At 41.3% G+C, this 15,390-nt stretch overlaps 1 protein-coding gene across 3 annotated transcripts in view; it reads right to left on the bottom strand.

Moving 5' to 3' along the window:
- LOC307250764 (NACHT, LRR and PYD domains-containing protein 3-like) overlaps positions 1-11,941 on the bottom strand; it is a 37,724-nt gene extending 25,783 nt beyond the window's left edge. The window contains exons 1-11 of one of the 3 annotated variants that reach the window (XM_080027939.1): positions 11,899-11,941; positions 10,528-10,613; positions 8,044-8,129; positions 7,305-7,398; positions 7,048-7,152; positions 6,474-6,578; positions 6,201-6,305; positions 4,541-4,619; positions 4,179-4,380; positions 2,887-3,632; positions 853-1,886 (exon numbers count right to left, since the gene is read on the bottom strand). In XM_080027939.1, the coding sequence (XP_079884065.1) occupies positions 853-1,886; positions 2,887-3,632; positions 4,179-4,380; positions 4,541-4,619; positions 6,201-6,305; positions 6,474-6,578; positions 7,048-7,152; positions 7,305-7,366 (2,438 nt within the window). In that variant the 5' untranslated portion in view covers positions 7,367-7,398; positions 8,044-8,129; positions 10,528-10,613; positions 11,899-11,941. The remainder of the gene's footprint in view (positions 1-852; positions 1,887-2,886; positions 3,633-4,178; positions 4,381-4,540; positions 4,620-6,200; positions 6,306-6,473; positions 6,579-7,047; positions 7,153-7,304; positions 7,399-8,043; positions 8,130-10,527; positions 10,614-11,898) is intronic. The other 2 variants (XM_080027937.1, XM_080027938.1) reach the window with 2 other exon arrangements.
- Between the last annotated feature and the right edge of the window lie 3,449 nt (positions 11,942-15,390).

Below are 15,390 nucleotides of genomic sequence, written 5' to 3' on the forward strand. Positions count from 1 at the left end.
GGAGAGTGATAGACGGGTGGGAGGACGGCGTTGCCAAGCAACGTGTACACAATTTCACGGGAGTGAACTAGTTCTGCAGAGTTTACTCCTAAATGAATGAGCGGTGCTAAACAAAGTTTACTTTGCTTCATCATCATCAGATGACCATTATTCACCTGAAATATTCATTATTTACAACAACATAAACACATTACCTCATCGTGATCCATACTGCCGTCTCTCGCTCATTCGCATTCTGTGAGGACACGGAATCTTTCAGCTCCGTGAGAGTGGTTAGTGACACTGCATCAACTCATTGCAATCAGGTGTGTGTGGCACTGACTGGCAATAGTTGATGCAGTGTCACTAACCACTCTCACGGAGCTGAAAAGAGTCCGTGCCCTCACACTTTCAACACACGGACATGCACTATATTGCGTCCTAATCATTTGACACTCGCACGGCCGGCACGCGCTAGAAAACAGCTTTACGACAGCTGGCATCGTAAAAATACTACCGCTTTTGTCCAAAGGGGCCTCCAACCGCCAAAGTTACTTGTAGCCACAAGTTAGAGCCTTTGGTTATACAATGATCAACTATAAGCACTGATTCCTTGCCGTTTCAATCTAACCATGGTGGAGACATAACAATTAATTATGACTGAATCAGTGAATAAATATATGGATCGATAATAAGTCCCAGGATTTCAAATCATGAATAGGATTCTTCTCTCAGCTACAGACTATATTTCCTTAAATAAAGTTTAAATGAATAAAAAATGCGTTTGAAAAGCGACTCAGTTTGAAGAGACAACAGATATGTTTGTTTTTTAGTTGAAAGATGGCAGAGTATTGAAGGATAAATCCTACGTACATAGCTTTGTTGGAGGCTTTGACCACTGGCAGCAGCCTCAGAAGAGCTTTCTCTGAAGCAGAGTATTTCTTCAGGTCAAACACGTCCAGATCTTTTCCTGATGACAGTAAGATGAAGGCCAGAGCTGACCACTGAGCAGGAGACAGGTTATATCTCAGACTTCCTGATCTCAGGGACCGTTGCATCTGCTCCACTAGAGAACGATCATTCAGTTCATTCAGACAGTGGAACAGATTGATGCTTTTCTCTGCAGAGGGAGAATCCTCAATCTTCTTCTTGATGTACTCAATAGCTTCCTTGTTTGTGTCTAAGCTACTTCCTGTCGGTGTCAGCAGACCTCTTAGGAGCTTCTGATTGGTCTGCAGTGAAAGACCCAGGAGGAAGCGGAGGAACAAGTCCAGGTGTCCATTTGGACTCTGTAGGGCCTTGTCCACAGCACTCTGGTAGAACTGTGTCTCTGTAGATTCATCTGAGGTTGTTTGTTCTTCTGCCATCAGATTGACTCCAGAGTTGATGAATGTCAGATGGACATGAAGAGCAGCCAGAAACTCCTGAACGCTCAGATGGACGAAGCAGAACACCTTGTCCTGGTACAGTCCTCTCTCCTCTTTAAAGATCTGTGTGAACACTCCTGAGACCAATGAGGCTTCTCTGATATCGAAGCCACACTCTGTCAGGTCTGATTCATAGAAGATTAGGTTTCCTTTCTGCAGCTGCTCAAAAGCCAGTTTTCCCAGAGACTCGATCATCTTCCTGCTCTCTGGACTCCAGTGTGGATCTGTCTCAGCTCCTCCATCATACTTGATGTTCTTCAGTTTGGCTTGAACCACCAGAAGGTGGATGTATATCTCAGTCAGGGTCTTGGGCAGCTCTCCTCCCTTTCCGGTCTTCAACACATCCTCCAGAACTGTAGCAGTGATCCAGCAGAAGACTGGGATGTGGCACATGATGTTGAGGCTTTGTGATGTCTTGATGTGTGAGATGATTCTGTTGGCCTGCTCCTCATCTCTGAATCTCTTCCTGAAGTACTCCTCCTACAAAAAGTTAAAAGTACCTTATTTGTCATTGGGAGAACAGTGAGACATCAGAGCAACTCTAGGAAAATAGCTAATACATAATGAACTGCACAAGAAAACATGTTGCTACGTGGTCACCCCTTTTAATTCATACTGCAGCCGTCATGGAGACAAACGACAACTTAACGTCTCGTTTTACTTTAAATAAACTCCCGAACTGCACAATCTATCACATAAACGTAATATTCATTATGTAAAACTGAATTAAAATACTGTATTCTCTAATTGCTTTTATTTTGATCTATCATGTACGTGCTAAGAATACAAGTGCAGCTACTCGGAGGGATGCTAAGCTTTATTTTGGAGTGAGCGATGAAAAAAAATTAAATTAATTCAGCAATAAATTAGCCTGGCATTTCCAGACCTGCCACTTGGCGCTGGCAAATTAAATTTGCTGCGCCTGTTGGTCTGGACACTCTCCATTGAAGCTTTTTCAAAAAGTCCAGGAATCTGGACTCACGTTTCAATTGGTTCTATCTAATATGGGCGTAACCGGATGATGAAGTGCTGGGCATGCGCCGTCGAAGCCCGTGATAGACAAAGAACATCAAAGATGGCTGCGGATATTTAGAAACGGCTTTTGGCCTCGACACTTAACGATTTGGAAGATGGCACTCAAATCTTTCATTAACAAGTAAGAGGAATGTTCTGTTTTGCCGACCGACCACGGCAAAAGTTTAATTTAACAGTTTAACAGCTGTTCGCTAAACTAACGGGGCTTAATACGTCACCTTGCTCATTGCTCTGATTGGTTGTAGTGCTATCCAATTGCGTGAAGTGGCATTTGAAATGCACGAGTAGGAGCCGCCCCTTGAGTTGGGAATTACTATTGATCGTGGCCAGACCCTCTATCGTTCAAGATATCAGGGTCTGGATTTCCAGGCTAGCAATAAATCACAAATATAGACACACATTCAGATTAAAGTGCAAATGGCGCTTCTGATGTAGATGTGCTCACCTTCTGTGGGTCAGTGAACCCTCTGACCTCTGTCATCATGCCAACACAGTCAGGAGGGATCTGATTGGCTGCTGCAGGTCGTGTGGTTATCCAGAGGTGAGCAGAGGGAAGCAGTCTCCCCCTGATGAGGTTTGTCAGCAGCACATCCACTGAGGTGGACTCTGTAACGTCAGTCAGGATCTCATTGTTGTGGAAGTCCAGAGGAAGTCGACACTCATCCAGACCGTCAAAGATGAACACAACCTGGAACTCTTCAAACCTGCAGATTCCTGCTGCTTTGGTTTCAGTGAAGAAGTGATGAACAAGTTCCACCAAGCTGAACTTTTTCTCTTTCAGCACATTCAGCTCTCTGAAAGTGAATGGAAATGTGAACTGTATGTCCTGGTTGGTCTTGTCTTCAGCCCAGTCCAGAGTGAACTTCCGTGTTAAGACTGTTTTCCCAATGCCAGCCACTCCCTTTGTCATCACTGTTCTGATTGGTTCATCTCTTCCAGGTGAGGCTTTAAAGATGTCTTCTTGTTTGATGGTTGTTTCTGGTCTGTGTGGTTTCCTGGATGCTGTTTCAATCTGTCTGACCTCATGTTCATCATTGACCTCTCTAGTCCCTCCCTCTGTGATGTAGAGCTCTGTGTAGATCTGATTCAGAAGGGTTGGGTTTCCTGCTTTAGCGATCCCCTCAAACACACACTGGAACTTCTTCTGCAGGTTAGACTTTAGTTCATGCTGACAAATTCCAGAATTACTTCCTGAATGAATACACAAGAGATAACATCAATGAGTCAAGAGAAAGATTTTTCAACATTGTAGTCACTTAAAGAATGCGTTCATGAATATATCTTGGTCCATCGCTTGAGACATTAGTAAATGTAAAATTTCAACTTAACCAATATTCTGTCCTCACAATTGAGAATCTCAACAAAGCTAGACAGATAGTTAACAAAAACTCCAATAAAACTGTGCTTGTTAAGGTGTGGCTTGACTCGTCGTCTCTGTAAAACTGAAGCATCCATTACAAACATATTTTTCTAAGAAAACTGCACACTGTAAACAAACACAGTGACAATACAAGATGTAAAGGTAAAAAATTAATGCTCATTAACGTATTGGAATAAAGGTAAACATCCACAAATATTTGTACTTGCTTAATAGACTTCTATAGACAGGCTTTACAGTTTAACGAATGACCAGTATTATTACAATACGTTAACAAAAAACTCAACCTTGTCCACTAAACGGTATCAACTGCATGGGATCATCACAATCACATTGAACCTTTAGAGAAATCCTCTTACTGCTCCACAGAAGGTCAGCCAGCTCCAACTGCTTCATTCTCCTCAGGAAGTCCAGTGTGATCTTCAGAAATGCCTCTCTGCTGCTGCTCTGCTCCTCATCCTCACTCTGACCCTCTAAGCATTCTGGGTAATCTGGACTCAGAAGCTTCTGCATCTTCTTCAGCTCGTTCTTCACAAACGTGACGATGTTTTCCTCCAGCAGCTGGAACAGAATATTATATGAACGACACGATCAAACTAAAATCATGAATCAAACATCAGATCCATGTTGGACAGACTGACAGTCCACTGGTCTAAACAGTTAAGCATGGAGGTTGTTGTGAACAGAACAGATGGAAAGTAGTAGTTGTTCATGTACAGACCCTGAATGTGGAGTCCAGGTGTGTTTGATGCTGCTGGTCAGACCGACCACTGGGAACCTCTGAGATCTCCTGGTCGACTCTGTGGAGAAATCATGAAGAAATAGCTCATGTCTAGTGTTGAAACTGTCCAGGTGTCTGCCGAACAGAGCCTGTAGAGGCCTGGGGCGAGGTCAGACCCCTTGGGAAGAGTTCCCCTCATAAAGGCGGGGGCTGACCTCAGCTCAGCAGACGCAGAGACAGGAGACAGGCAGGAGCTTGGCATATAAGTGCATGTGCTGCTGTTAACAGTGCTGATGGGTTTGTGATGTGAAAACTACTATTGAATCCTTCTGCTGATTCCGGCCCGGGTCGTTCTCTTCATGTCATCCGACTCTCTCTCACCATTTGTACTCTGTCTCTTTAAATGTCTAATAAAAGGGGAAAAATACCTAAAACATATTTTGAAAAATATAATAAAATCACCTCTGGAGTTAAGGTTACCCTTAGGTTTTTCCTGCATAGATACATTTTTGGCGCAGAGAATTTCACCAGCGCCAAAGGAAAATCACTAGCGCCAAAATGATACAAATTAAGAATAAATTTAGCTATTTAAACCTCCCCAAAATAATTTCTAGTCCAGCCCAATTTCAGTCATCCTTCTTGTAGGGCAGGGCGATTAATGTTTTATTTCATTTCAATTTCGGCTTCCCTTGAAACACCAGTGTTAAAAGTTAACACTTAGATCAATTAATAATCGTGATTACAATATCAATCAAAATAATCGTGATTAAGATTTTGGCCATAATCTAGCCCTACCTTGCAATTGTCATGGTTTAGATCAATTATAAACAATCACTTATTGAACAGGTTATCAGTTTAACATTTTGACTTCATATTTACAGGTTCTTTAATGTGATTTTGTCTGAGAGTCAGTGAGCTCCATGGTAACGCAGCGAGTGAAAGGCTGACTGAAATGCTCTTTAGCTGGACAGAAACTCCCCTATCCCAACCCCTCTTAAAATCCACAGACGTTCACCTTTTAATGTTGCACATAGTTGCGCCCCAACAAAGACGGTCTGTGTATTCACCCCCCAAAGCACACACACACACACACACACACACACACACACACACACACACACACACACACACACACACACACACACACACACACACACACACACACACACACACACACACACTCTCACTCATCCAGCAAAATAAGCAGTTACCACCCAGCTAACTATCAGGAGCCCAGGGACACTTGGACATGTGGCGGGGAGACGGGATCGAACCACCGACCGATCAGTGGGCCACCACTCTACCTGCTAAGACACAACTGCCAGTGTCTGGTTGTATCATACTGGTTGTACTGAGCAGCTCCCACTGTGAATGTGTTTGACTGTGTGAGTGTGAGGCAGAGTGCTGCTGGAAAACAACCCAGGGACACTTGGACATGTGGCAGGGAGATGGGGGATTGAACCACCGACCCTGTAACACAGTGGACAAACGCTCTACTTGCTAAGACACAACTGACAGTGTCTGGTTGTATCACACTGGTTGTACTGAGCAGCTCCCACTGTGAATGTGAGGCAGAGCGCTGCTGGAAACATTAGTGCTCACAGATCTGCCATAAAAGGTTTAAAAACTGTAGATCTCACTGAGTGTTTTAAATCCTTACCTTAGATCAACAGACGGACATCCATCTTTGAATAGTATAGGTTGATACATGGAATGATCACTCTTCATGGACAAACAGCTGGGCTCTGGTGTCTCCAGCTTCCTCCTGATAGAAACACAGGAAAGAGTCAATAATCTGCACTGCACCAGAACACAGTAGTTACACTGAGCAGCTTTCACATGTGAGAATATAAATGAACATGAAAAAGAACCATACCGAAAATAAACAGTTAAAACATGAATCAGTGATATTTGAATGTAAGTAACAGTTTACCTCTCTGCAGCAGACGGTTGTTGTCCTTTAAAGTTAATGAAACCACCTTTTGACCGGTCACTCTTCATGGACAAACAACTGGGCTCTGGTGTCTCCAGCTTCCTCCTGATAGAAACACAGGAAACAGTCAATAATCTGCACTGCACCCAGAACACAGAACCACCGACCCTAAGATCACCGCTCTACCTGCTAAGACACAACTGCCAGTGTCTGGTCAGTGGGCCTCATTTATCAACTGTTCGTAGACCAGAATAGTTGGTGTACGCACATTTCCACGCAAACCTCTGCATTTATCTATTTGGACTTTAGCGTAGGGTACGCTCAAATCTCACGCCAGCCCTTACCTCGTGTACGCAAGTTTGTAAACAGCATGGACTTAAAGTGCAGGCTGTGCTGGGTAGACGATGACTTTGTCGGACAGATCATACTGATGCAGTGTTTGTTCAGACGGAGATGAACATATTAATCACTTAAAAATGTGCAGCTTATGGAGTGCAACTGAGTAGGAGAACCATACCGAAAACAAACAGTTAAAACACGAATCAGTGATATTTGAATGTAAGTAACAGTTTACCTCTCTGCAGCAGACGGTTGTTGTCCTTTAAAGTTAATGAAACCACCTTTTGACCGGTCACTCTTCATGGACAAACAGCTGGGCTCTGGTGTCTCCAGCTTCCTCCTGATAGAAACACAGGAAACAGTCAATAATCTGTACTGCACCAGAACTCAGTAGTTACACTGAGCAGCTTTCACATGTGAAAATGAAAGCTGAGAGTGAATAATGATGGTGCAGTGATTTGAGTCATGGACAGTTAGAGATCCTCATGTCACCTCTGAGCTTTGGTCTGGCCGCCATGTTCCCCTCCCTCCTCTCTGTCCTCACTCTGATCCATAGCAGAGCCCACACCTTCACACACACTTTCACCTGGAGAGAAAACACATCAACATCCACTGAAATCCTCTTTTCTATCACCACTCCTGTAAACTTCACAGAGATTGTAATAGAAAAGTATTGAAGTAATTAGTAATAGTTGCTCCCTAGGCAACGCACGCCTGTTGCTTTTACTACCGTTTATTTTAACAATAATAATAGAACAGTGGCATGTGGTGGTTGCGCAGTCAGTCCTTTTGTCCCGTCAGCACGGCCGTATGCGTATATTTCTGGAAATGTTCCCCTCATTATTAGAAGAGATATTTGTATTGGGTCCGGTCCTTGAGTGCAACTGATTTTCATTGTATGTTCTGTACAATGACAATAAAGATAGTAATTTAATCTAAATGTGTCTCCCATCAAAAAATTAAGAAAGACAATCCCCTTCTCCCTAAAATAAGTAAAATAACACTTCATCATCAGCTGTTGAACTTCTACTATCAGGCCAATAGATGGCGCCAGGGAGCTGCAGTGAAGTGAAGACATTTGCAGTTTTAAGTGTGTGTGTGTTTCAACATGGTGTGTGTGTGTGTTTACTTTTCACATTCAAATTGTTAATACAAAATATAATCAATTAAAAAACTAAATATTACAACAGGTTGAGCTACCCAGCAGTGTGTGAAGTAGTTTGTATTGTACCTGTGTGAGCCACGTCACTATCAGATCATTTCAAACGTCCTCTGTGTTCATACAGCTGACCTCCAGCAGATGGTGCCACCTGGTTTCTACAGAGAAACAGAACATGAAGAGTGAAGTACAGCAGGCCTGTATAGAACAGTCAATATTTACTTATTGAAACAACTAGTTATTCAATGTTTTGTGTCTTATTTGATTGTTGACTCAGACTATGAAGCATCAGGGAGTCTCTCTCTCTCTCTCTCTCTCTCTCTCTCTCACGCTCTCTCTCTCTCTCAACAGCAGGGGCAGTTGCATGTGGCACTTTGTAGATATATCTGAGGCTTTAGTACTATCGTGATTCTTGTTGTTCTGAGTTTGTATCTTCCTGGTTAAATGAACTAAATGGAATTTGTGTTTGGATAAAAGTGTTGGCTAAACAAAACGTAATGTAAACAACAAGGATAGGGGCCACTGCCGCTGTCCTTGTTGGGCTTGTTAAACTTGTTAAGCAACAATAGGTAAGAAACTGTGTGTGTGTGTGTGTCTGTGTGTGTCTGTGTCTGTGTGTGTGTGTGTGTGCTCCTTTTTAATGTTTTGCTGCTGCCCCATAGAGAGTCTATAGTAGAAGAAGTACAAACCTTTACTGCAGTAAACGTTCTAACAGCACTGTCAGATTATATTACTGCATCAACACACTGATAAGTATTAATAATAATATTACAGGGTTTCTTTGAGAAAAGTTGTTAGGCATGTTGGCAAGGATCTTTGAAGGGGGTCAGCAGTGATATAAACCCGTTTCATTTATTTATATACAGTTGAGGACAAAAGTATTAGCTCCCCTATGAAAATGTAATTTTCATATTTGTTGCTGTCAAACAGAGCAAGGAGTTTTTAAAACAGCTTTTCCAAACATCCTACTTTTATTTTGGATTATGATTACATTATTTTAATTTGCACACAGAAACAAAATTATTTCACAAAAAACCCAAAAACTACCAGGGTCAAAATTATTTATATCCTGATATTAACAGTAGACAACACACTTTATTAAACTCTGCGTGGTGGGGTGAACTTAGGCTGCCCTGAAATAGACTATGAGAAACCCCGTATCACATTAACACAACATGGAGGATCTCTATGGCTGTGTCACTTCCTTCGTCTCTAGTTTACTGTGAAACTTTGAGTTATGAGTTTGGACAGACTCCACAACTTTTCTGTTTCTACTGGAACTAGATTTACACTAAAAATTATAAAATGTGATCAGAATTATTATTAAAAATTAGACCATAGTCGATCTCTTACCTTCAGCTGAATTTTTTGCGGAGAAAATTAAATGCGACACAGCGTTCAGCCAGAAGTGAAAGTATTCAAAATAATCTGATGTAATAATCTAAATTTCAACTGAGGCAGGTAAAGTACCTGAAGCAGGTAAAGAGGGCGGTGCTCTGTCCTGACACGCAGGGAGAATCTGAGATGCTTCTGGCCCGGAGCCACCTGACAGTCTCAAACCCTGCTGCCTCACGTACTCCTCTCTTTGGGATTTTCAGAATAAAAGCCTTTTTCTAACAGTATGGTTTCAATGAACAGTTTAGGAATTTAGTTTGCAAAATGAAAAAAGAGAGAAAGAAGTGAAAGAGTTTCAAACCAGGAATCTACATTTAAACTGTGAGAGTCTGTTGGCTGAAGTCCAAGGAGGCAAAGCTTAATGATCATAACAGTTCAATAAGAGACACAATGGAAACTTTGCATAATGTATAAATAAGGCTATAACAACATTATAAAAGGTTATTTGAGATATAGGGGAGATGGGCAGGCTCTTATTATTTCCCTTTTTTTGTTTTCAGTAGTTTAGCAGCGTCTAGTGGCGGTTTGGTGTTAAACCAGTCTGAATGAGGTTTATTGCTAGGAGGACGTTTAACATTAAAAATGTCAAACGTGTAAAACCCTCCATTACCTGCATTCTGGTGAATTTTTATGCACCAATTTATTTATCTTTTCCAAGATCAGTGGTGTACATTTCCACCATAACACCAACACAAATATAATATGCACTCAGGCATTCTGGATCGAGACAAGATATCTATTCTCCTGGATTGTTCTGAACTCTCTGCACATTCTAAACATGTTTTTCGATGTTTGAATCATGTTCATCTCAACAACAAATCTATTAGAGGATGAACAACCCTTCTCCCCAAAATAAATTTAAAAGTAACAGTTCATCATCAGCTGTTGCACTTCTACTATCAGGCCACTATATAGCACCATGAAGCTGCAGTGAAGTGAAGACATTTGCAGTTTCAAGTGTGTGTGTGTGTGTGTGTGTGAGAGAAGCTGCTACAGCTCAAATTCTTTGGTCAATCCTGTGTTTATCTGTTTATGTGTTCATTTATCTGACAGCTATAGTTACTTTTCACATTCAAATTGTTAATTCTAAATATAATCCTATAAACAAACTAAATATTATAACAAGCTACCCAGCAGTATGTAAAGTAGTTTGTATTCTACCTGTGTGAGCCACGTCACTATCAGATCATTTCAAACGTCCTCTGTGTTCATACAGCTGACCTCCAGCAGATGGCGCCACCTGGTTTCTACAGAGAAACAGGACATGAAGAGTGAAGGACAGCAGGCCTGTATGTACAACAGTCAATATTTACTCATTGAAACAATTTATAATTCAATGTTTTGTATCTTATTTGATTGTGAAATTATGTTGAAAATGTCTATGCAATATGATACAGCTTCCAAAGAACTTCCAAAGAGGAGTTATATTAAACATTAATCTGAGTGAGATAAGATGGGTTAAAGTCCAAGGCGCACAGTAGTTCATTGTCTTTATATAGAGGGTTGGACAGTATAATGACATACAGGTAGCACTCCCACTGACATGGACAGAACTAATTCCACAAATCACAAAGTTAGAAGGATATAGTGAACTATGTGTCAAACTAGTCACGTAGTTGGTGAATTTCTGCCTATATGGATAAAGTATCTTCTATCTGTCTATCTTTTGTTGATGACAAATGTTAATTATAAAAGCAGAATTGTATTAAACACGAGCAACTTCCCTCTGCACATACTTGCATTAGGAAACTCAAGCATGCACAATATGTTCTGTATTTCCCCTTATTCTGTTCTGTATTTCTGTAACCGTTTCTGCTTTTTTAGTTTATACAAACACCAAAGGACTTAACTCAGAGTAAGACTATGAAGCATCAGCCACGTTTTTCAGATAAGGGGGGCTGTCCATCTATCTCGTCTCTCTATCTATCTCTCTCTCTCTCTCTCTCTCTCTCTCTCTCTCTCTCTCTCTCTCTCTCTCTCGAAGCTATAGTACTATCGTGGTTCTGAGTTTGTTCCTTCAGGGGTCAGCAGTGATATTAACCTTACTGCTAACATTTATATATATATATAAAAGTAATATCATGATATAATCACGATATTACTTTTCTGTGTATCCTATATTGTGGGAGGAGAAGCCTGGCCTATCTCTTCATGTAAATATATTTGATATGTTAATTATATAATAATATAACAAGATAATGGTCCGTATCCTTTTCCAACTGAGACAACTGGACCAAAGATCCAGATATTAACAGTAGACAACTTATTTCATTTACATTGGCGTGGTGGGGGGTCAAGTTAGGCTGCCCTGGAATAGACTATGAGAAACCCCGTATCACATTAACACAACATGGAGGATCTTTGTTTACAGCTGTGTCACCTCGTTCGTCTCTAGTTTACTGTGAAACTTTGAGTTATGAGTTTGGACAAATTACACAACTTTTCTGTTTTTACTGGAACTAGATTTACACTAAAAATAATCAAATATGATCATTATTATTATCAACAATGAGACGAGAGTTGATCTCTTACCTTCAGCCCGAACTTGAGCGGAGAAAATAAACTGCGTCACAACGTTCAGTCAGAAGTGAAAGTATTTTGAAGCAGGAAACAGCCTGGGCGGCACTCTGCCCTGAGTTCAGTCTGCAGGCTTCCTTTCAGGCTCAGCCCCAACACGCTCAGCAGTAAGGCAGGCCAGAGTCTGCAGCCTGACAGGCAGCACGCAGGGAGAAATTTGATATTCTGTATTTCTGGCCCGGAGCCACTTCTCCCCACTGCTGACCACAGATGGTGCTCAGTGAGTCACATTGAGCATCGCCCGGATCAATGCAAATGCACCACCTAGTGGTGGAGGGAGTGCATTACATGCATCTTTTAAATCACTTCTTAAAACACATTTCTATAGATTTGCTTTTTCATGATGTCGTCTTTTTATTCTCTTCCTTATTGTCTTTTTACCCTAGCACCTTTTCATCTCGTTTGGTTTATTCATTTGGTGCCCAGTTTCCTTCTCCTTTTCTCCATCTTGTGTAAATGTGGGTATGTGTATTTATGTCAAAGCACCTTGTTAACCATTGTTTTTAAAGGTGCTATACAAATAAAGCTATGATAATAATAATTATTATTATTATCACGGATAAATCTCGAACAAGGCAGCCTTTTACACTTATTAAACTGGCAAATGTGTGATATGACGATTGTATTCATGTAAAAAAAATCATTAAAATGTGATGAGTTCACTTCTTAATATTCAATCATAGCATCTTCTCTCAGACAGGACATTGTCTTATATAATTAACAGCCATTTCCTAAGAAGTTTATTTTATTTTTTATAAATGTTGACACTTGCATTTTCTTTGTCAATGCATAATAAAGTGGTAGCCTACTATGTTGGTTGCTAATGCTATCTTGTAACAGTTTCCTTATGAGGTCATAGAGGATTGTCCTGTGAGTGTTAAAATATACCAGCAAGGCTGTCTCCCAAGGGTCCTCACTGAGATCTACACAAACAAATTAAAAACAGTATCTGTCTGTAAAACGATTAAGTGTGCACTGTAAACAATGTGATGTGTGCTTAAGAGAACTCCTGTACCCGTCTGTCTGTGAGGGTTGCTTAGCCCAGCTGCCTATGAACTAAGTAAGACTCAAAATAAGATGTTGGGGAACTATGAAGGGTCCACTGTGCCCCAAGGTTTGACCTTAACAGATGTAATGTGAGGAATAACAAAGTGACCACATCTAAGGGCTAGAAACATTTAGCTCAATAGACATAATGAAAAGCTGCATGTATTATAACATCATCTTTAAGTGTCTGAAAACATGAGCAGAGTAGTAATATGACCTAGTGTTGGTGTCTGCTGGCCATGGTCGGGTTACAGGTCAAAATGCAGAGTGAAGACTTTTCCTGCTGCTTCTCTTTGTCAGATGCACAATGCATCAAACCACTGATATATATATAGGGATACAAAGAACATCTTAATGAGAGTGAAACTGTCTGTGTGACTGTCTGTGTCTCTCTGTGTGTCTGTCTGTCTGTCTGTCTGTCTGTCTGTCTGTGTCTGTTTGTGTGACTGTCTGTGTCTCTGTGTCTGTCTGTGTCTGTCTGTGTGACTGTGTGTCAGTCTGTGTGTCTGTTTGTGTGACTGTCTGTGTGTCTGTCTGTGTCTTTCTGTGTGTGTGACTGTGTAACTGTCTGTGTGTCATCATGAAATTGAAACTGGTAACCCTACAACCGATCCTCCCTCTCTCCCTCCCATCACCATTTACAAGAAATGGCAGGAGTTATTTCAAATGTCATTGGATCCTTTACACGTGTGTGTGTGTGTGTGTGTGTGTGTGTGTGTGTGTGTGTGTGTGTGTGTGTGTGTGAGAGAGAAAACAAAAAAGGGACAAATATATTTTCATGGGAAGAAAAAAGCCCCTGGTTGTGTGTATAGCTCCTGAGTATAACCCTTTTATATTAGGTTCTTAGATTATTTATATTTATGATACAAAGAACATCTTAATGAAAGTGAAACTGTGTGTGTGTCAATATGAAAGTGAAACTGGTAACTCCTCCCATCACCATTTACAAGAAATGGCAGGAGTTATTTCAAATGTCAAGGGATCCTTTACACACACACACACACACACACACACACACACACACACACACACACACACACACACACACACACACACACGCCTCCAATTATAGTAGTGGGATGGGATGGGATTAGTCTTGTGCCTGGTAGTTGGGCCCAATATATTTTCATGGGACAAAAAATCCCTTGCGGCGCCCTTGTTTGTGTGTATAGCTCCTAAGTATAGACCTTTTGTATTAGTGTATATTTATGATAGAAGCTCTCCATGCCTCTGGTTGACTTTGGGCCAGCTGCTGCTATGGGGAGGCCAGGCCAGCAGGGGGAGACATTCCTCCAGGCTGCATTACACTCTGGGAGCCTCAAGATACTCTGAACACATGCTCAAGATACTCTGAACACATGCTCATAAATACCAAGACAAGCCGAGTCCCAGTCCCCATCCCTCCCTGATATTTAGTTTGGTAGAAACAGATTTAGGCCGCGTTCCAAATCTCATATTCCTTCTTTTTCATTTCCTTACTACAGCTGATCATACAACAAAATCTAGTCAATCTAGTATGCTACAACTGGGACATACTTTAACTTATTTATTTCATCCTAACATGGCTCCTTGATCTTGTCTCTTGCTTTATATATCCGTCTCATCGCTGGTTGTTTTCACCGGGAGGCTCAGTCCATGTGATGTAACTTCCGATTCTTAAATTCTTGACCGGATGTAGCAGGACATCCGGGTATTTTTCAGCATACTAAATCTGACCACAAGAATCGGGACATCCCACATTTTTTTTCTACTATACTAAATAGCGGGGAATTATGGGGATTGGAACGCAGGGTTAGTCTGTCCAAATTCATGATGTCAGATGCAGCATTCTGAAAAATACCCAGATGTCCTACTACATCCGGTGGTGATTTTGTGTTCAAACCAGCAGCTTTATGGAGGTTCTGACCCACAATCCACTGCAGCAGAAGTTCTCATGTTGTGTACTAGATTACAGAGCCTAGACTGTGTATAAATAAAGATAGATGGATGATTGATGGTTGGATAGATAGATGGATGGATAAAGGTAGAGCAGCTTCTCCTTGTACCTACGCTCCTGGGCTAACACACACACACAGACAGACAGACAGACAGACAGACAGACAGACTCACTCACTCTCACACACATACACACACACACACATACACACAAACACACAAACACACACACACACACACACACACACACACACACACACACACACACACACACACACACCTACCTGCTGTGTGATATTCACCAGTATAAGGGTCACTGGAGGAATGACTGGAAGCTAATGGCACCATCTGCTCTCACAGTCTCAACCAGAGATCCAGCAGCTTTCAGTCTGACGCGCTTTCACATCCAGCACCTTCGATTCTACACAACAACAGGACGAATTATATACATTAGCATTTTCTCTA

Source organism: Ammodytes marinus (genome assembly GCF_949987685.1).
Source record: "Ammodytes marinus genome assembly, chromosome: 5".
Classification (NCBI taxonomy): domain Eukaryota; kingdom Metazoa; phylum Chordata; class Actinopteri; order Uranoscopiformes; family Ammodytidae; genus Ammodytes; species Ammodytes marinus.